General features: G+C 36.7%; 1 protein-coding gene across 4 annotated transcripts in view; it reads right to left on the bottom strand.

Moving 5' to 3' along the window:
* Lsamp (limbic system associated membrane protein) overlaps positions 1-21,736 on the bottom strand; it is a 2,127,334-nt gene that overhangs the window by 217,215 nt on the left and 1,888,383 nt on the right. For all 4 annotated transcript variants that reach the window (XM_015994637.3, XM_015994639.3, XM_015994638.3 and 1 more), the window contains one exon: positions 9,171-9,296. In XM_015994637.3, the coding sequence (XP_015850123.1) occupies positions 9,171-9,296 (126 nt within the window). The remainder of the gene's footprint in view (positions 1-9,170; positions 9,297-21,736) is intronic.

Here is a 21,736-nt window from a genome sequence, read left to right as displayed (position 1 = left end):
AGGCAGGCAGGTCACATGTTACTGTCTACGTTTAGCAGATAAAGCTATTCTAAAAGATGATGAGAAAAGTGGCTACTGTCATCCAGACTGCATTTCCTCATGCAGTAGACTGGTTTTTTTCCTGCAATATTTAGCAGCCGCATCTAATGTAGCAAGGAGAACATCAGAGAACAATAGTCACGGTGACAAATACTAAAGTGGCATAGTATTATGTCCCACCCCAACCTTTATTCTCCTCTTTTTCCAGGAGGCAAAGAGGTAAAGATCCAGTTAGGATTTTCTCCGGTAGGAAAGTGAGGACAGGTTGTTAATTTCTGCAGTTTAAACTCTAAGGAAATAGCTTTCTGTGAATTTGAAGATTCCTTTCCTCTAGCCCAGGGCTTTAGAAAGTTAAATATGCATTCAAACCACTTGGGGCTTTTCATGGACTGCAGCTTCAGATCAAGATGGTCTGTGCTGAGACCTAATATTACTGTATTTCTACCAAACTCCAAGGAGATGTCAATTCTAATGACCAGTAGCCAACTCTAATAAGCAGGAATAATCCTATTTCTCAAAACCACATTTTTTAAATATTCTTATATGCTATCCCTCTAGTGTCCCAGTTGAAATAAAAACTTAAAAACAAGAGACATTTTAATAATATTGAGTTAATGCTATGTGTATCCTGAGACTTACTAGGTGTCCCTTTTACTTGTCTATTTATACAGGCCAGTACCTTCTAACCTCCTTTGTCTTGAGATTCTAAATGATGCTGGTGAAGCAGGTTTGCCTTTGCTGTATTCTTTCTATACATACAGAATTTCAGGCCTCAGATCAAGTACACTGCACCTCAACACACATTTTAATCATTTTCTGGAGGTATTTCCCAAAACACTATTCTTCCAGTCTTTTGGCACTCCTGTGTTTGAGCTCATCATTCTGGTCACCTGACCATCACCCCACTCACAGAAGCTTCACTCCCACAGGGCCCTGGATCTCACCAAGAGATGAAGTACCGTGGGGGAGGCGGTTCTGTCCACTCTAGGTAATTGTGATTATCAGCTGGTTTGAAGGCTGGAAGTGTCCTCCACCCCATCTGCAATGCAGTAGAGTTCAATGGAGTGACAGTGTTGCCATCTTCGGTGGCAGAGAAAAAAGTCCTTTCCCGGGCATAAAAACCTGAGGGAGAAATCTCACACTGCAAAAACGGAAGAAATTTTCTGTATTTTAAATATATATCTGACACGGTGTAGCAAAACTATCGTGTGGGGACGCTGTTTTTACATCTCAATTTTGAGCAGGTAATGCTCTGATGTATCTCTAGTTAGCGCTTTACTTATTCACCCTATAGGTACCAACTGAGCATACTTATTATTCCTGTTGAACCAGATATCATAATGGGAAGTGAGGACATAAAATACTTGCTTTCATGAAGAAAACAGAAAATGAAAAGGCAAACAAATGCTTAAGATAATTACCAAATAAGATAAATGATGGGAAGTAAAGTAACAATCAGCTTATCACAAAAGAGTGATAAGTAATATCAAAAGGTAAGAATGAATATTTCAGAGCACTTTCCCCAGCCAATAGTATAATGATGCATGTCAGATCAGCATGTATCCACACATGTGAGTGACTCAAGGTTAAAAGAATACAAATAGAATCAAGGCAGGGAATTTTCATGGCATTCCCAAAATTGTTTCAGCAAGAAATTAGTGAAGCACTCGGAAGGCAGAGGCAGGTGGATCTTTGTGAGTTCCAGGCCAGCCTGGTCTACAGAGCAAGATCCAGGAAAGGCACAAAGCTACACAGAAAAACCCTGTCTCATAAAACCAAAAAAAAAAAAAAACAAAACAAAAACAAAAACAAAAACAAAACAAAACAAAACAAAACAAAACCCCAAAAAGAAAGAAATTAGTGAAACTATTAGTTTGAGTTTGTAATTCTTGTATAGCATTTATAGTTTAATTTGTGTCTGCCTATGCTTTAGTTATTTGTCACTATCACGTAGGGTCTTGAGAAAAGTTGTATGGGTAATGGTTAGCTTGCAGACTTTTCAAGACCTTACAAAGGAGGGTGAGTGAGATGGCTAGCAGGGAAAAGTTCTTGCCACTACGATGAGGACCTGAATTTTAGACCCCAAACTCTGGTGAAAAGAGAGAAACAACCTTGACAAGCTGTCCTCTGGCTGCTGTGTGTGCTGCCATGTACACACACACACACACACACACACACACACACACACACACACAGACACACGGTGGGTGTTAAAGATGTCTTACAAACTAAAAAAATATGAATAACCAAATAGATGAAATTTTTTATGAATTGTATGATACTATGTTCCTGGCCAGAGTTGTGTTGAAGTATTTCCAGCTGGTGCTGGCAAAAGGGTGCTATACATGGAGCAGGCATTTGTGCTTCAAGTAGTAGACTGAAGGCCGAACAGGAAATATTCTTAAATGTAAGTTCTACAGTTTACTGCATACATTCTAATGATTTGAGATTCAGAGCTACAAGAATTGGTTGGATAAGGGCTTTAACGCTTTGCTAAATGGTTTGAGATTTATCCCAAAGGACCTGGGATATTGGAAATCAAGCAGGAATATTAGCTTGAGCATTTTATATTGAGAAAGAGTAGTAAGGAGTCCAATCAGAAAACTAATGAATGCAGGTGAGAGAAAATATTGGTTGAACTGTAGCATGATGGTGACGGGGAAAGATGAAAGGATTCGGTTACTAACGAAAATAATAAAAACAGTATGCGGAATGAATCCTTGCTGTGGCAGAAGAAAAATGACATAGGATCCCTCTCATCTTTCTAGCTTAGATAGTGTTTACCTTGTTATAAACACTTTCAAAAGATTACACTATTCATTTAGTATTTTGAGGAGCCTGGGCATGGAAATCAGTAAAACCCTCGTGGGACTCTGTTCTCCTCTATCATGTGGATCACAGAGACGATTTCAGGTCATCAGGTTTGATAGCACACACCTTTACCCCCTGAGCCATCTCACGGTCCCTGTGACCATCTCTTACCACTAATTCTCTGGCCCTTATGCTTCTGAATTCTGTAGGTTTGTGCTTGATTCCTGGGAACGGAGAGGTAAGTATATACCAGTATATAAATACAACATTTTTATTGAGCACTGTTGTGGTAGTTTGAATGTAATTGGCCCTCATAATCTCATAGGGAGTGGCACTATTAAGAGATGTGGCTCTGTTGGAGGAAGTGTGTCACTGTGGGGGTGGACTTTGAAATTTCCAGTGCTCAGGATAGTGCTAAATGTGTTAGTCTCGACTTCCTGTTTCCTATCAAGATGTAAGGACTCTCAGCTCCAGCACCATGTCTACCAGCTTTCTTCCTTGCTCCCCACCATGATGATAATGGACTGAACTTCTGAAACTGTAAGTAAAAGACCTTCAATTAAATGTTTTTCTTTATAAGAGTTGCCAGGATCATGGTGTCTCCACAGCAATAAAAACTCTATCAATCACTTTTTTTCACTAATCAGTCTCTCTGTGTGAGTATGTGTGTCTGTGACCATGCATTATATGATATGATATATAGTATATATACATATATTATATATAATACATAATGTATAATATATAATATATGTATATATAGTATTATATGATGGTATATTTACAAGTGCTTAAAGTTTATGATATGATTTTTCTTTCTTTCTTTTTTTTTTTTTTTGCCTTTTTAGAGACAGAAACAGAATAGTAAAAAGCAAGATCAAATTGAGTGTTTTCAAATCTAGAGATTTAGGCATGAAAAGTAGCATGACCAGAAGCTATTAACATCATGTTTCACATAAAAACCTTCATCCAAATTCCTGCAGTTATTATTATGCCAGGCCCTGGGATATGCCATGTTGTAGGCCTAAGATAGTCTTTCTTCCTCTGTTTTCTCAGACAGGTACTATTCATTTGTGAATCTCAGCATAATATCCCCTCAGGGGACTTTTGCTGGCTCTGCAGATTTTGCTATATGGCCCTGTTTTATGGTCTTATTGAATGCCATAATTTTCTTTTATAATGTATGAATCTAAGTAAAGGGTTATTCATGCAATTATTAGTTTAATGCTTTGCTCTCCTGTTGAACTATAAGCTCCATTTGTTCAGGAACCATGTCTGTCTTACACTTCAATGTGTCTTTTTACAGCGTAAGCACTCTAGAAATAACTCTGACCAAATGAACAATTTGCGTATGAGAGAGCAAGATGAATCTGAACACAATTCTGTATTAATGGATGACAAATTTGAAACCAATAGTCCAGTTAGAAACTAAAAAAAAAAAAACCACATTTTTTATTTTATTCTTTTAAAGGAAATAATAATTACAAATAATTCAAGGTATAAAGGAAAGCAATTTACAGAACATGTTGCATCCCTATTTTGCTCTGGGTTATCAGTGTGGAGTTAGCAGCCTTTACTGAGAAAGTTCATAGATTTGACTCTTCTACATCCATATCTACCAGTGTCCACTCAGTGGACCTTTGGGGAGATACATAGGACAACAGTACAGATAAATAATTTTATAAAATATAAACCACAGATCACACATGTTCTCTGTGCTAAATATGAGGTCAAACTAAACTAATATAATATCTTAAAAAGTTAGATGATAGACACTAGGAACAACTTCTGGAGTCTGACTTAATGACTTGAATTCAACAACAGTTTTTTTTTTTTTTCCAAACCCATGTAGCAAAGTGTTTCTTAAGTAGGATTTCTATTCTCTCTGTTGGTGCCAAACTTTGCTTCTAGCTGGTCATGAAAACTACATAGTACCTCCTGAGCTGGTCTCAGTCTAAGGGGTGAAATCCTCAGCATAGGGTTTTGAATTTTTCAGGGAGAAAAAGGTACTAAGGTTGTGAAAACCTTTGTAAAAGCAAAGTGCATACAAACTCCGTAAAACTGAGCACTCTTGACACTGCATGAGGCACATTTGAGAGAAAGGACTCCCCACGACTGCCAGGAGAAAGATCCAGAAGCAGAGTTCTATGATGATGGAAGCAGCATTGCTCAAGAAGGAAGATCAAAGATGCCATAGAAAATACATGTTACAGTGCAGTAAACCTCCGGGAACCACAGGGCTATGGAAGTCTGACTTAATTAAGGAGGAAAAAATAGGTCGTATTTAATAACCACATATGTGACACTAATTTTGACAATATAAAATAACTGAAAGTGAGAACAATTTAGGGAAATCAGAATTATAAAATTCAAGTGAGGCATTTTTGAGATTTTGAATATATGGAAAGTTTATGATACTTCCAGTTTCTCTCTTTAAAAATGTTTGGAGTAGGCTTGGGGGGAAAAACCCCTCAGGAATCAAAAGAACAGGAAACTAGATAATCCAACCAAAAAATAATCAAGCAAAAGAACTGAATTAAAGATAATGTTCTTTAAAAAAAATAATACCATTCATTTTTTCCTTCCTTGATCTCTTTTCATGGCATCAAATGACACATAATCAGACATTTGTGATTCCCTCCATGGCACCTTCCCCTTGCAGGTCTCTGTGTTCCCTGTGGGGTCTGGCTAATCACAAGTACATTCCCTTGCAGTCACACACTGTACTGTGAAAGGCCCAATTAATAATTGAACAAAGCTATCTGGGTTTTCAATGTCACGTGACAATGATTTGCAGGCAGCTCCACTGTCATACAGGGAGCAAGTCTCTTTCTTGCGTGTCTCCAAGAAAGGTGGCACTGGATTGGCTGAAAAGATGACTCTTTTTCAAATTCTCAAAGAAACACAATACACACACACACACACACACACACACACACACACACACACGACCTCATTTATTTTATAAAAGAGAAAACAAATCAAGATCCCACGCCCGTCACTAGGAAGGTGACTTTGGTCAAGTGATTATTTGGTTATTATTGGGCCTGTGTGGGAGATGTAAAAGTAAGCTTGGGAAGTGATGTCCATTGTAAGGGGAAGAGTGGTCTGCTGTTAAGTAGGCAAATGCATCAAGGGGTTGTTCTGAGTATACTAGCATATAATTTGGTCCAGCGAGAAAGCCTACATATACAATTATAGATAAGCAAAGGAGGAACCTGACACAGGATGCATACAAACCCTATGAATCATGTGTGAGTTTAAGTAATTCTTTGCTTATGTCTCTGGCTATGGTCTAACACAGAGGTGTATATATTTTAATCTAAGGGGCAAACATTAACATATTTTAAGCTTTGTGAGCTAAGTACTTTTGTTGTTAGCAAAGTATGAGATTTTAGGTCAAATGCAGTTATGATCAAATGCAAATAATTCAGCATGGCTGTGTTTCCAACAAAAATTTATGTATCTCCACTCAAATTTGAAGTTTATACATTTGCTCTGTATTTAAAAATCACAATTCCTTTGATTACCTGCAACCATTCAGAGAGTTTTGAAACACTATGGCTGGCAGTCAGTAAGTATATGAGTGGGGCAGATAGAATTTAGTACTCATGCTATAATGTGCTGACCCCTGGTATTGAATATTGAGAATCATTGTGAGTTCATCCAATTTTTGTAGTTGATTTTGAAGTCTCTAGTGTTCTAGCGGTACATGAAAATACTGTCTTTACTATGCAAGATGTCACTGGTTTGTTTTACTTAAATCATGACAGAAACCATGCTAGTCAGTGTTCAAGACAGATGTTTATTATTATATAGAGGTTTACTTGGTTTTAGTCATACAGACCTATGTATGCTAACAAATTAGCAAAGATTATAAAGATTTGTTTCTGTCTCAGAATCTTTATGAATTTAAGTACTAAAATGGAGTATTTGGAGGCTCTAGGAAACAAATTTATTTTCCCTGAAAATCCTATTTACTACTCAAAATGTACAAGAAGAAAGTCTTTCTATTAATACGGCTCCTTATTGATCATATCAGGAATATAAACTCATTTGTTAAGTCCTACATTTTTCATTTTTTAATCTGCCACCTTGCCCCATGAATGACATTAAAAGATTAATAAAATATTTGTATAAATTTAAATTTAATTACAAAAGGTGAGACAAATTAAAAATAATGGTATGAAAACAGAAATGTAGTTTGTATAAGAATTTAAGGCCATAAACACCTTAAGTGGAGTGTTTAAAATCAATTTATTAATCTGTAATTTATATATAATAATTTATGTTCTTAATAGATTGGTCATTGAGCAGTAAGTCTACCAACAGTCAATATAATGAAGGATCACAATAATTTATGTAAGATCTCTGGGTTTATTTGCAAGAAACAAACCATTGCTTTGAAAAAGACAAGTAGAGAAATTTTTTTTGTTGAAAATATAGAGGGAAATTCCTGAAAGAGGCCTTTCAGAGTGAAATTATGGAAGGATTTAAATAAATTTTCAATAACATTGCAATAAACATAATGGTTTTAGGTGCTGACTTTGTCAAAATATTTAAATACAGGATACTGTTTAATACTAAATCACCAGTAGGTAAAAACAGCAATATTATCCTTGGGCCCAGGTAGGTAGAGTAGATTTGGGTCTAATGTGAGGCTTGCAGGAATAAAAGTACTCTGAAGAATTAATTTGTTTCTAGACAAAGATGCATGACATCTCTAAGACCATGCGTCATATGACCATCCACATGTTCCTACTATATGAGGTGCAAAATGAGTATGTAAGGAAATGAATTTGACATTGATTCTCCTAAATAAGTATCTCATGTGATGCTCGTATATAATATTAATAAATTATGGGATGCAAACACAAATAAGCATGGGTTTGGAGTAACATTTTCTTAAGAGAATAGACATTTAAAATAGAAAATATTTGTCTAAATAGAAGGGCATTTTACAAAGTTAGCCCAAACATTCCCTGGAAATTAATTGAGACGATGATGTTAAATGGAGACCCCCTATTATCTTACCAGAAGAAAGAAGAAATATTTAGAAACACTATAATCAAATATTACCCTGGTCTCAGGATGGGTATCATTGTATACCCAGTCTTGTGTTTATTGGTATTCATTCCAAAGCCAATTACTTTGGAAATTAAGCATCTAGATACTTTTATAGAGAAATTATAAAAGATTCTCAGACATAAGCCAGTTAAAAGCTGAGGTTCTTTACTAACATAAGTGATTTTTTAAGAATAATCTATGCATAATTGATCTATAATTGACTTGGTAGACTGTCTTGGAATAATCAAATAGCAGGTACTATTATACATAGATTGCAAAGACATAGTTTTGTATATAAGAAAACATAATTTGAATAGGACAGGAGAATGCAACTGATTAATCCTGAATCATCTGTTAAAATGCTTAAATATGTTCATATACCACAGTAGCCTTTGGACCTAGGAAAGATGAGCTTGGTACAAAGTGGGAAAAGGAAGAGTACAGAAGACATTCTTGGCAAGTCATGTTATAAATTCAACTGAATTTGGTGACATTAGCTGAATCCAATACCCCCAGTGCCTGTTTAATGCCTGGCAACCATCACAGAGCTAGATGCCAAGACCAGGAATTTAGAAATCAAAGAAACATTCGTTTCTACTTTTTTCACATAGTGCCACCACAAAGGAGGAAAATATGGTCCAAAATGACTTTAAAAAGTGGTGTGAAATAATTTTTAAAAAGCATTTCTCAAAGATATTGAACCACCAAAATACTATACATTTTAGATATATGCTATATTTTTACACATTATTTTTAAATATGTTTTAATTTAAATATAATTGTATCATTTTCCCTCCTCCCATTCCTCCCTTCAGCCCCCCATACACTCCTGCTTTCAAATTGATGGACTTCTTTCTTTCATTATTCCCTGTTGCATGTATATATATATATATACATATATATATATATAATGTTATATGTTATATATGTATATATGTATATATGTATATATATATATATAATGTTATTATAGTTGTTCCCTTGAGAGTTAATCTATTTTGAGAAACAACTTTATGTATCAATATTTATACATAGATTAGGTAGGTAGTAGATAGATAGGTGAAAGATAGATATATATACAAATATTACTAAGTTATTTAAAGAGGTGAACACATCAGCAAAACCTCTGGAACACCTAAAGAATAATTATACTGCAGTTTTCTGAGTTTCAGTAAAAAGATGCATGTTTTCCATTTTGATGCAACAGAATGTTAGATATTAAGTGGCATCTTAGAATCTAACCAGTTGCTTACCAGTTGGTGTAAGGTGTCTCCAGGTGATAACAGGTTCAGGGCGGCCATTGGCCATGCAGACCAGGGTTACATTGCTGCCCTCATTCACAGTGACATCTGAGGAGATGTTGGAGATCTTTGGTGGAACTGTAGACAGAAGGAAATCAGATACATAATCATGGCAATAAGCAAACTGTAGGTGTGATCTAAAAGTGAAGTTGGCACACTTCAGACTGTATTAGTAAATTGGAAATTTCACACCAAGTAGCCAGGATACTTTTAATTTGCACACTTGCTATTTCCTCTCCAAATCTCTCTAGAGTTCCTAAAACATCTATAAGGTGAAAATACCTACCACTATGGCAATCTGAGTGCTGTAGGAAATACTTAAGATATATATATAAATATAATGAAAATGTGCTAGCCCCTTTCTGGTAAGGACAAGCCTTGCTTAAATATTAGAGGCATGCACATTCTTAATAATTTTACACTGAATTTCTATACCACCATCACTTGAATTTGTCATTTTATACATAACAAAGAATATAGTACAGCCTCCAAATGCAAAGGAAAGATAATCAATATTTATTGTTAAGTCACAGCATTGTGTTAGTAAGATGTGGCACCACATATAAAATTCATAAGATAATCAATGAAATAGAATGCTTCTACATAAATAATTTTCTATATATGCTATATACTAAATATACATAACAGATTAGATGATATAAACTGAATTAATGGGTACTGAGTTAAGTAAATAGACATTATAAACATACTACAGCATTATTTCTAATACTGCCATTATTAATACTACTAGCAATTGAATGATAAGCTAACTTTAACTAATCATGTATTATATCTGCCACGATGCATTGTGTACTTAAGAAATATTATTTCAATAACTTCATGTAATAAAGATTGGGCACTCTATGAAGATTTTTATCTGCAGGTACGAAACCAAGGCACAGATAGGAATCAGGGAAACTAGAAAAGGCATTTGGATCCCAGCAGAGTCCACTCTTAAACACTTCTTGAACAGAATTTCATCTTCACCATCCAGTCAACCAGATGGCTGAAATTGACAGAAATTACTTTTTGGTGATGTGAAAAATGAGTCCCCAAGGGCAAACAGTACTGCTGCCTGGCTTCCTTCATTAGTGTTCAGGGTGGCAACATTAGATCCCACTCTGGTAGGCTTCACTGGGGAGTGTGGGAAGTGAATTACTCACAAATTTCATCTCTGAGGCTACTCCCTGATTACAAATGGCCAGGCTTAGGGTTGACTGTAAGTCTCCTTTTTTCTTCTCTTTTTAAATGCAGCTGCCTCTGTGGCAGCCGTGAAAGTATATTTCTGAGGGAGGGGAACAAGCAAACATGAAGGAGCTCAATAATGAAAGAGTTTTGTTCCTTGTCACTTGTCCTACCCATTACAGACACTGTGTTCCTGCCCAGCGGGGACATTTTCTGCTTAAAGAACAACTACCTGACAGCCTTGAGGAGACATCGATGGTACTTAGGGAAGCAGCACCTGAGTGCCAAGAGACAGAAGCTGATGGAGGGCCTTTATGACCTTAGCATGCTTCTGACAATGACATGTTACAGGGTCTCTGGATAGAAAGTGGTGACTCGGAATCAGACCCTCTGGCAGTAGACTACAGATGATTCCCATGTTTAGCAGTCTTTCTTGAGTTTCTCTTCCTCCTTTAGCTACTAGAGTTAAAGGATATTTTCCTGGATTCATATAGTGACTTGCAATATGTTCTCCCCAGAATCTTAGGGCAAGAACATGGAAGGTCATATCCAATTTCAAAAGAGGATCATGAGGAGCAAAGAAGAACATGATAATGGCTTGTCAAAGGTGAGCCCACCAAGAACTATGGCTGGGCTCACGATTCAGAGTTCACATCAATAACTAGACCTGGGCTTACATCTCAGAGTTTCCAAATGCTTTATCATTCTTTTGTTTAATCCACATAGTTCTTCATTTTCATCTGAGGAAGCAAGTGTTCTGAATGCCTCCAAGTAAGATACAAACAATCAATGTAAGTGCTATAAGCACCTCCCCAACTAACCCAAGCTTGTAACAGGAAGTTCTGGAGCAATTAACAGATCCCAGCTAAGCTCCATTTTAGTTACATGTAAATTGCGACAGGATGTAAGACATGTATGTGTTGTTCAACCAAATACAAGGGATTCAATCTGTTATGTGAAAGAATACAAATTTAAAAAACCGAAGATCCATCATTAAATTTTAATAAGTCCATCATTATTATCAGATATTACAATAATAGAATTCCTTTTCAATTCATATATATAATTCATATATAATATATATATGAGTATATATTATATAAATATATATGAAGCTATATTAAGGACTTTGCACTCACTTGTCATGCTATTTAAGTCACTTGGACTTAAATAAATATAAATGTAACTCTAATGAGTAAATTTAGAGTAATTGTAATTATGTTTTAGTCATCAAATCATACTGACTCTCATGATTAAGATGAGTCAACTCATTTCTGGGATGCCAGGGTTAGGATGCCTCAACATTTGTACTGAGCAGTGAGAAATGGGTCACGTTGTATTGCTGTGTTCTGTTTGAATTTTGGTCTCTTCCTGCTAGCCTCACCTCATTGATTTTCCTATTTTATGTCAGGCCCCCCCCATAAGAATGTACATGTGATATTATAAGATTTTATTCTCCAAAGAAATTACTCTTACTAACTTTCAAACCCAATATCTAACATTTCTTCAGGAATTGTATGATGCTACATCATCATCCTTGCTCCATTAGCACATCAATCTTGTAAACATACTGTGCATTCTTGCATCAAAAAACCTCTTCAATGAAGCTCTCCAAAGCCCACATTTCTAGGTCTACTGGCAATTTTTGTTGTAATGCTACTTTTTTTTTTCCCCCTGAAATATCTAATTTATTGCTCCTAGTCTTTTTCTTCCAGAACTTTCTATTCTTGACTTCCAGGACACCAAACTAAACTGACTTTCTTCCTACATTTTGGCCATGTTAATGTTGGGGCTCATCTTATCTTGTTTCTTAAAAGTTTGTATTTAAGGGTTTAGCTGTTTTTTTTGTTTTGTTTTGTTTTGTTTTGTTTTGTTTATCCTGCCCCTTTGCCCATTTGAGTGAATTACACTGTTTGCAGCTTCAGAAGCTAAAGTCTTATCATTGATGACTCCATATCTTTATCTTCAGCCCAGATTTCTCCTAATATTTTCACACCCATGTTTCTGACTGACCAGTTCCTATCTCCATTGCATGCCTCACAAATATGTTATAGTTCCATCTATTTTCTCATGAAATACTTGTGTTTTATTATCTTAGTGAATGTTGTCATTATGAAAAGAGATGGGGGTTTTTATTTTTGTTTTGTTGTTGTTGTTGTTTTGTTTTGGCCTGGGCAGTAATATTAGCATAAAAGAGATAACCAAACCAAAACAAACAAAAACAACAACACCTTTCTTTCATAACCCCCACATAGACAACTCCATGTTTTAAATATCTCCCCAATTCATTCAGCACTTCCTTCCCTTACTCCACTCCACATTGTCTCAGACATCAACATTTTCTTTCTTCTTCTTCCTCCTTTTCCTATCTTTTTTTGCGGGGGAGTGTAAGGGGCTTGAATTATTGCGAATGAATTAAATCTGGCCTCTAGCCTTCTCCTCAAGCTCACTACCATAGTTTCCACACTAGAGCAAAAATACTATAAACTATAAGTGAGCATAATATCCCTTGGTTAATATGGCCTTCAAGATTAGATGCCAGTGTCTTACCATGGTTCAGAGAGCTCATTCTAATTGCTTCTTGCTTATCTCTACAGCTATAGTTCCTTCTCCCTTTGCATTACATCTTCCAAAGTAGAACTCAGATGAAACAACTTGTGGGTCCTAGAAAGTGTAGCCTTAACTCCCACGTGCAGTGGAATATTATTTTAAGGTGTGTTACTTATGTTTATGTTGTATTTGTTTAACTCTGTGGGAAGCTGCGTTACTGTGCCTGTCTAAAACACCTGATGGTCTAATAACTGAATGGCCAATGGCAAGGCAGGAGAAAGGATAGGCAGGGCTGGCAGGCAGAGGGTATAAATAGAAGGAGAAATCCAGGAAGGGAGAATTGAAAAGGAGGAGCCAGAGAAGAAGGAGGACATCAGGGGCCAGCCATGCAGCTACACAACCAGCAATGGGGTAAGAGTAAGATTTACAGAAGTAAGAGAATGGGAAAAGCCCAGAGGTAAAAGGTAGATGGGATAATTTAAAGTTAAGGAAAGCTGGCTAGAAACTAAGCCAAGCAATATGCCTCCGTGTATGATTTATTTGGGAGCTGAGTGACAGGCCCCCCCACAAAGAGCCTAAAAACAACCAACAAAACCCATACATCTATGGTCTGGTATTTTTGCACATAGTGACCTTGTCTGAGGTTTTTGCATAGGTAGCTCATCTCAGCTTGAGCTTCAACTGGCGACCCTGTCTCCCGACTTTTATTCTGGAAGAGTTTGCTGTCATTCTCCACCTTTGTTGACATCTGCCCCCCCCCCCCCCCCCGCCCGAGCCTGTTGGGTATGATGTTGCAGACTCAATGAGAGCCACAACATTGCTTCTCCAATAGTCCTCTAAATAAATTCACAACGTTTAGGTGACTTTCCTGGTAACTTTATTCAGTTTTAAGAGATAAGTGGCAAGTTTTCTTAACCACTGAATGCTGATACTTGCCTCAACCCTCAACCAATGTTTGGAAAAATAAAAACAACTTCAGTTTTACACCTATTCTTCAGACTTAAACACGTCTCACTGACTTTTTTTCCCCTTGCAAAAGACCAAGCATCTGTTTGGCCCATAAAGATGTGGCTTTTAGCAGTATTTCTCCAGCTGTCTATCTAGCCATCTATTTCACCATTAATTTTTTTGACAATTGTTTTTCATACTTAGGACAGTTGTTTTGCCTGTTGAAATGGATCTTGCCTTGTCCTCTTTCTAAGGCTCACAATGGTGGGGTTACAGCGTGTACACCATGCTTGGCTGACATCTTTGACTCTTCAGGAACAGAACCACTTCTCCATGGCAGACCAGTGTGTGTGTTCTGAACATAGGAAGCAGAAGGACTCAGTGTCTGAGTTCCTCAACTAGAGATTTTCTAAGTCTTAACTTCCTCTATGCATTTCCTTTCTGTTTTTATTTTTGTTCTTTTCCTCTAAGGAATCATATCTGTATGAGATCTGTATATGAATCTCTCTATGAGAGACACAACTTTCCTAATCAGATGGTTTACTAGTTTATTCCTAGATTTCTGTAACAGCTCATGAAATTTAAATTTAGAACATCACCAGTACCGTCAAGGTGGCAATTCCAAGGATCCATTCTATTTCCTCCTAAAAACTTTATATAAATTCTGGAAAGTAAAACATCTGTCATATTATTACGGCTGATTCACATATGTGGACACGGGAGATACAATAGGTTAAAAAAAATCACATAACTAATGAAAACAAACCAAAACCAAAGATTTTCTAAAATGATTCTTCCTCTAGACTACATTTATTTCTATAAAAGTAAAGAAACATTGTGTTTTTGCTTTCTCTTAATCCTCAGTAGGTATGACTACCTAGGAAGTACAGTTTAGTATGATAAATTTATTTGCACTAGCAAATATAAATTAATTTTCAAAGTCATTGGAACATTGATTTATGCTCAACTCTTGAGTCATCATACAAGTCTGAATGGTTTGTTTTCTCTGGGGGTCACTGAATAGCAATCCTCTTTCATAAGATATTAGTGAGATTTATTATCTTTTCCGACATGCAACACCATCATCCATTTGTTTAATGTTTTCAACCTATTCAGTTTCAGTGATAGCCCCAATTTGTCTGTATTATTTTGTTTTCTTAGTGACTAATGGGTGCTACTTAGCCCGAAAGGAACTGACCTTTTGGTGTCTTGGTGCAATTTACCCCAATTTATTCTCTGACTCTTAATTTTGTTTGTCATTTTTTTTGGCAGAAGTTTAACATTCCTTGACTTTATAGGTACACATTTTTCTTTTATTGTCTCATCTATTTTGTGTATGTGTGCACAAACCTTTTCCAAAATAGGATCAGTTAAATACTTCTCGCTAAATTTTTCTTTCAATTATTTATTTTTATATTGATGTCCTTAAGATATTTTAAAAATCTATGTATGGTATGAGAAATAATAAAAATATCCCCATCCCTTAAATATTAGCTAATTCTCTCAATACTGTTAAGTGAACAATGCAAAATGCAAAAACTATCTTAGTTTTCAGAATTTTCCCACAAAGTGCTATAAATCAGCTAGACGAGTCTTCCTGGGAAACATACTAAGTATAAACCTTACTCACTATGGCAACTTTATTAAAACACTTTAAAACATGCTGTTAATCTTTTATGTACCTCATAATTATGAGCTGCATTAATATACTCCATTATTATGAGGTAATTTAAAAATAAGAACTATTTTCACTGGCAACATACTTTTACTGAAATGGATAGATGATGGATAGATGATAGGTTGATCCATCAATAGATAGATAGATAGATAGACAGACAGATAGATAGGCAAATGATAGATACTTAAGTTCCGTGTTAAAGCAATGTACATTTTTTCCTATTTACTAAAAGTTAACTGTGGTTTTTAAATAATGCTAAGATTTAGGTAAACTTACATGCACCCATTCCTTTCACTGTGCAATGAACCAGCATCTAACATGGTTATTATGTAACCAGTCTGTGTCTGCCACCAGGTTTTTAATGAACCTCCTCTTATGCCTTTTCTCCTGCCTCCGTGGACATCAACTTGTGTGGATCCAGAGCTGACTTATATTTTTATGCAGTTAAGAAACTCATTCCCTTTCCTTTTTATGTTTTATTTTATTTAATGTCTCAGATAGACCTGGTTGCTCAGGCTTGAGAACCCATCTACTTGGTAAGCTAAGACAGGAGGACCAAGGCCTGCTTTGTCTACAGAGTTCAAAGCCACCCTGGAAATTTAGCAAAACCATGCCTCAAAATAAAAAGGCTGGGGTACATCCCAGTACTAGACATCTACCTAGCATGTGCAAATGTAGAAGGGTATCCAGAACCTCTTTCTTGTAGTAAGACATTTTGGTTATCTTTTGGGGAGACCACTGATCACATAAAGCCCTTGTTGACTTAGGAATTTCAGTCAGTTGACCAATTCTCCTTTGGACACATGGCTTCTGGAACATCTAGATTTTCTTGCCTCAAAACATGGTTCTTATTAGAAATGACCCAAGAGAGGGTATAAATGGTTTAAACTGTGGCAAACTATCAATAATCTGCAAATTCTAATCTTCTACACTCTGTATTTATTTTCCATGTCTACGTCTTCCTGTAGTAGATAACACACATTTTTTATTCCATTTCTGGACCATGTCATTGCTTTTGCTCATAGAATAGCAATATCTAGCTCACAAGCAGAGTTGTGAGAGCTGCCAACATACCTGGACTCACTTGTACTTCTGGATTTGCTACTGCTGTAAGAAAATGCTCAGCTAAGCCTCTTTAATACCAAGAGAAAAAGGGACAGCTGAAAGAACTGTAAAAGGGGGCTGGGGTTCCTAATTAAACATGATTTTCAGATAAGCAATAAATACCCCTTAAAATATAATTGCATTTCAAATATTGTGTGAGACATAATTATACTAAATATATTTGTTGTTTACCTCAATTTTAATAGGTTATCCTCTATTTTATTTTATCCATTAAATCTGGTGAGGCAAGGAACAAAGCTTTGTGGTGGTTTGAATAAAAATGGTCCCCATACTCATAGGAAGTGGCATTGGAGAGACGTGGCCTTTTTGGAGGAAGCAGGTCAGTGGAGGGTGGGCTTTGAGGTCCTAGAAGCTCAAGCCAGGCCCACTGGCTTACTCTCTCTTTCTGCTGCCTGTTGATCCAGATGTAGAACTCTCAGCTCCTGCAGCACCATCTCTGCCTACATACTGCCATGCTTCCAGCCATGACAATAATGGACTAAACCTCTGTAACTGTATGCTAGCCTCAATTAAATGTTTTCCTTATTAAGAGTTGCAGTGGTCGTGGCATCTTTTCATAGCGATATAAAGCCCAACTAAGACAAGCCTCATAATAAAATCCAGCCTACATGAGCTGAATGACACTTGCATGAGAAATAAAGGATAACTCTTGTTCATGCTTCTAAATGCTATTTGCTTCTAAATGTTATTTGCTTACTTATATGCTTATTTATTTGCTTACTCTAAATGCTTCTAAATGTTATTTGCTATGCAGAAATAGTTAAGACATACCACAAAAGGTCCACTACTAGTTTTCACTACTTCCAGCAATTCTGGATCTCTAGAGATGCTTCACCTCTGTTTTCCAAGATAAGGACTTAATGTCTATTTGAGTGTATGATTTAACAGCATCCATATTCTCCACTATTAATCACCCCCTTCTTACATCAAATTAGCCAGTCAGTTTCCACTGCTTAACTCAGAGAATCTTACTTTTTACAAAATGAAGAATGGTCATGAGTGGAAAGTTTCAACATTGGCCGTTCCATCAGCATTAATTCTTCTCTATTAGTAAATGTTGCTTTAAAGTAAATTCAGGCCTGTGAAACCATCTAACCTATCTGTGAATGGCTTGATCCTGCCCCCCTTCCCCTCAGCCCTGGGTGATGCCTAATGAACAGGACAATGAACCAAGGGAAAATAATTCCAGTATAGGACCAAGAGTTGTCAAATGGCCCATTTCCACAATCTCAAATAATTTGTTTTTATTACTTGTATAAAATGTAAAATACTATGCTTTTCTTGTTGTGACAATTTTTGCTTTGTTTTTGAGACAGGGTTTAAATTACTCCAGGCTGGCCTCAAATCCAGTACATGCCAAGGAAGATGAATTTGGACTCCTGTTTACAGGTCCTCCTATTTACACCACAACACCTGGCTTTTTTTAAAAATCAGTGCTGAGGATTGAACTCAGAACCTTGGAACATACTAGGCAGGTGCTCTGCCATAGAACTTTTCCCAGCTCTCAAAATCTTAATCCTGGTGGAACTGGTTTTATTTATTTCTATGAATTCAAAGTTAAAGTATGGTGTAGATATTATGATGGGGTGTTGAGCAGTAAAATGCATGCCTAACAGGACTCAGGAGCTGATGCAAGAGCATCATGAATCCTGAGCCAGTTTGGTGAAGTAATGAGGCACTATCTGAAAAACCCAAACAACAACAACAAACAGAATGTCTTCTCAGCTCCTTAGTGTCCAAGTTTTCTTAGATACAGACAGAGATAAAATGAACTGCATCATTGGTATATGTAACTATAAAAGAACTGGGTCCAGAAGCATATGGGGTGCTTTTTGAGCAGCGTTTAACTTTAGTAAATATGATCCTTAAAGTCAACAATAGAATACAAATATACAAGCAACACACAAATGCCATCTTGTGAAACATCAAACTTCCATCCTGCTTGGCATTTTGCTTCTGAGAATGCCACAAAAATGTGTTTTGCTACATGATGTAGGAGTTTCCAGGATGGATGACAGGATAGGAAAATGCAGCGCAGTATGTTCAACGGAACACCAGGGTACTGTCATCTCACCCTGTTCGGAAGCTCATTCACAGTGTAACAAATTTATATTTTGTGTTTGCTTTTGAATCCTCAATGAACAGATTAATATCATGTTATTTAATCTCTCTGAGACTTTGTTTCCTTTTCTAGCTATTGGAGTAATGGACAAGCTTGTTACTAGGCAACATTACAGAAATGACAATGGGGTCAAATAAAAGAATGACTGGGGAGACCCATAAACTTTAAATAGTTCTCTAATTTTAACTATTATTTATTGTATGCTAAAACAAACTAGTGAAACAGTGCTGGTTTAACCCTTCCTCTAATTACATGATTAAATATTCCCTGCATTTCATGCTGGTAGCATTCTACTTATAGTTTTTTGAATTTTGGTATGTGGTATTTGATATTAGATTCTAGTAGTACCAAAAAGCATAAGTGATTGTTATCATACAAAATTAATGTTTAATACTGGCCTTAGCAATACATCACCCTAAAGGTAGGTATTGAGTTCTTCAATAATACTGGGCAGAACTATGCCAATATGTTCTGCCCTTTAGTCAATGTCTTTGTATTTTATGCCTATAATAAAATATGTCTACAATGTGAACATTTACAGCCATGAGCTAAATAAGTTCCACCAAGATGTTTAGAAACAATTAACTCTTGGTCTTCCAAGAGAAGTTCTCTAGATGAAATTTTGTCACCATAACATGTTTGTAATAGTCTTGGTAAAATATAGGTCTTCTGTAATTATTTGTTGTAGAGAACAAATGTTGCCAGCTGTTTTGAAGCTGTGATTTGGGTCTCTGATGCATTAGGCCTTGTAGTAGAGTGAAACAACTGGCAGGAATGATCTCTTTCCACAGGTGTTGCTCTTCACTCCTGTTGAGCCCATCTATTAAACACAAGACTTCAGCCTCTGAAGTGGGCTCCGTAGGAACAAGATTCCAAATAGGCACACATTTCATGGTGACTAGAAAAAGTTTGGAAGCCACAGGTCCCTTGAGTCTCAGGATAAGCAGAATATAGGAAAAGGTTCATTACAACTATCAATGCAGCTCTTTATACATGAAATGATCCAAACAACATAATGGTGGTAGGATGATGTCATTTGGAACAGCAGGTATAAAATGTATGTACAAACCCAAACAGTGTTAGATGTGATACCAAACAAAGCAGGTATTTTTGGAATGTTGGAAAGTCAGAAAACTTGGAGTGAGCCTGCATATAAAAATGATACATTCAATATCAGAAAGATGGCTCCATGGGTAAATGTGCTTGCTTCCATGTTTTAAGACCTGAGTTTGAGGCCGGGCATTGGTGGCGCATGCCTTTAATCCCAGCATTCGGGAGGCAGAGGCAGGCGGATCTCTGTGAGTTCAAGGCCAGCCTGGACTACCAAGTGAGTTCCAGGAAAAGGTGCAAAGCTACACAGAGAAACCCTGTTTCGAAAAACAAAAACAAAAAAAAAAAAAAAAAAAAAAAGACCTGAGTTTGATCCCCAGGACCCACATCATCTTCCATAAGTTTTTCTTTGATTCCCATGGGAACATTGTGGGACACATGAGTTTCCCTACCTCCCATGTAAGTAAGTAAAAATATATTAAGAAAAGTTTTGAATGATACAAGCAAGTATGGTGTTGTTTGTATTATTCTGCCAATGGCTACCTTCCAAGACAACACAAAAAATTACAAAGAAAAAGAATAAAAATATCCTAATATCCTGTTTTAATCCAACACGAGAAGTTTCTACCTAAAAGTGCCTGAAGCCTCCCTTAGCACAGTCCCTCAAGATTTGGCTGACATTTTCCTGTGCTGGCCAAAGGTTTGTGTGCTCATAAGACTTACTCTTTGGAGCCTTTGAGTCCTACGTTATCATTATCACATTCTTGAGTGGTCCTCTGAGTCCCTGGCACTACCCCAGGCTGTCAGATTTACAATACAATGGTCTTCAGAAACACAGACAGGTACTACCATCAAAAAGGACAGTTAATTTGGGCTAGACTATTCTAAATGCCTCAAAGACAGTAGCCACTGAACAAAGAAATGTTATGCAGCCCACTACTCCTGTACCACTGGGCAATGGATCCTTTCTTATCCTTTCTCATATGCTATGGACAGTTGAATGCCAAAAGTCTATGTTAAGTCTATCTAAAAAGAAAGTATATTAAATGATAGTCCCCCCCCCCTATTTTTATTAAATGTTCAGAGTGACTCTGTAATCCAAATGTGTAGGCTGCTTTAAAAGAGGACAAAGTTTCTAGATGCCAGCAGGGGCATTTGTGACCAGCTGAGGCTGTCCATTATTGCCGCTTCAGCAATAGATACACTCTCTGTGGGATGTCAAGTGGCTGGTTCTATGGACGGGTCATTGCCTTGCTAAATAAGTGCAAATGGTACTATTCTGACTCTGCTCACTGAGGCTTCCTTTCCTTAGCAACTCAGCAGCTTCTTCAGCTGCTCCTATTCCCAGATTCTTAGTCCAGCTGTTTGGTATTTGTTTTTGTTAATCTGGATAAGCTTCCAGATGTTGATGGAAAGGAGGCAACTGCTATCTTCCCTTTATAGCCTCAAAATATCTTTTTAATTTCTCATACTTACAAAATAGGGTTTTGATAATGTCCAAACAGAGCAGATGGTTCTATTTGGCAGGTAGCAGAGTATGGAGCAGAGGGAGGCTCAAAAATATTAGGTTACCTCGGGTAGGTGACAAATAGCAACTGGGTGAATTCCAAGTACTGGAAGTGAGCTGCACCCTAAGACTTTACCAGAGAAAATAGAAATGTTTCTTTCCCTGTTTGTATATTCCAAAGCTTATGCTTTTCTCTACTGAGGGGGCTGTTAGTTATAACTCTTGGAGTAGATAAAACTTCTGCTTGTGTTCCTTGAAGCTATTAAAACCCACCCTACCCACTAGCTAAGTCTTTAAAAATTTAGTTCTCCACCATGACATAAGTGTAGAGGCTACAAATTATTTCATGGAAA

Source organism: Peromyscus maniculatus, chromosome 12 (genome assembly GCF_049852395.1).
Source record: "Peromyscus maniculatus bairdii isolate BWxNUB_F1_BW_parent chromosome 12, HU_Pman_BW_mat_3.1, whole genome shotgun sequence".
Classification (NCBI taxonomy): domain Eukaryota; kingdom Metazoa; phylum Chordata; class Mammalia; order Rodentia; family Cricetidae; genus Peromyscus; species Peromyscus maniculatus.
This window is presented reverse-complemented; position numbering and strand designations above follow the sequence as displayed.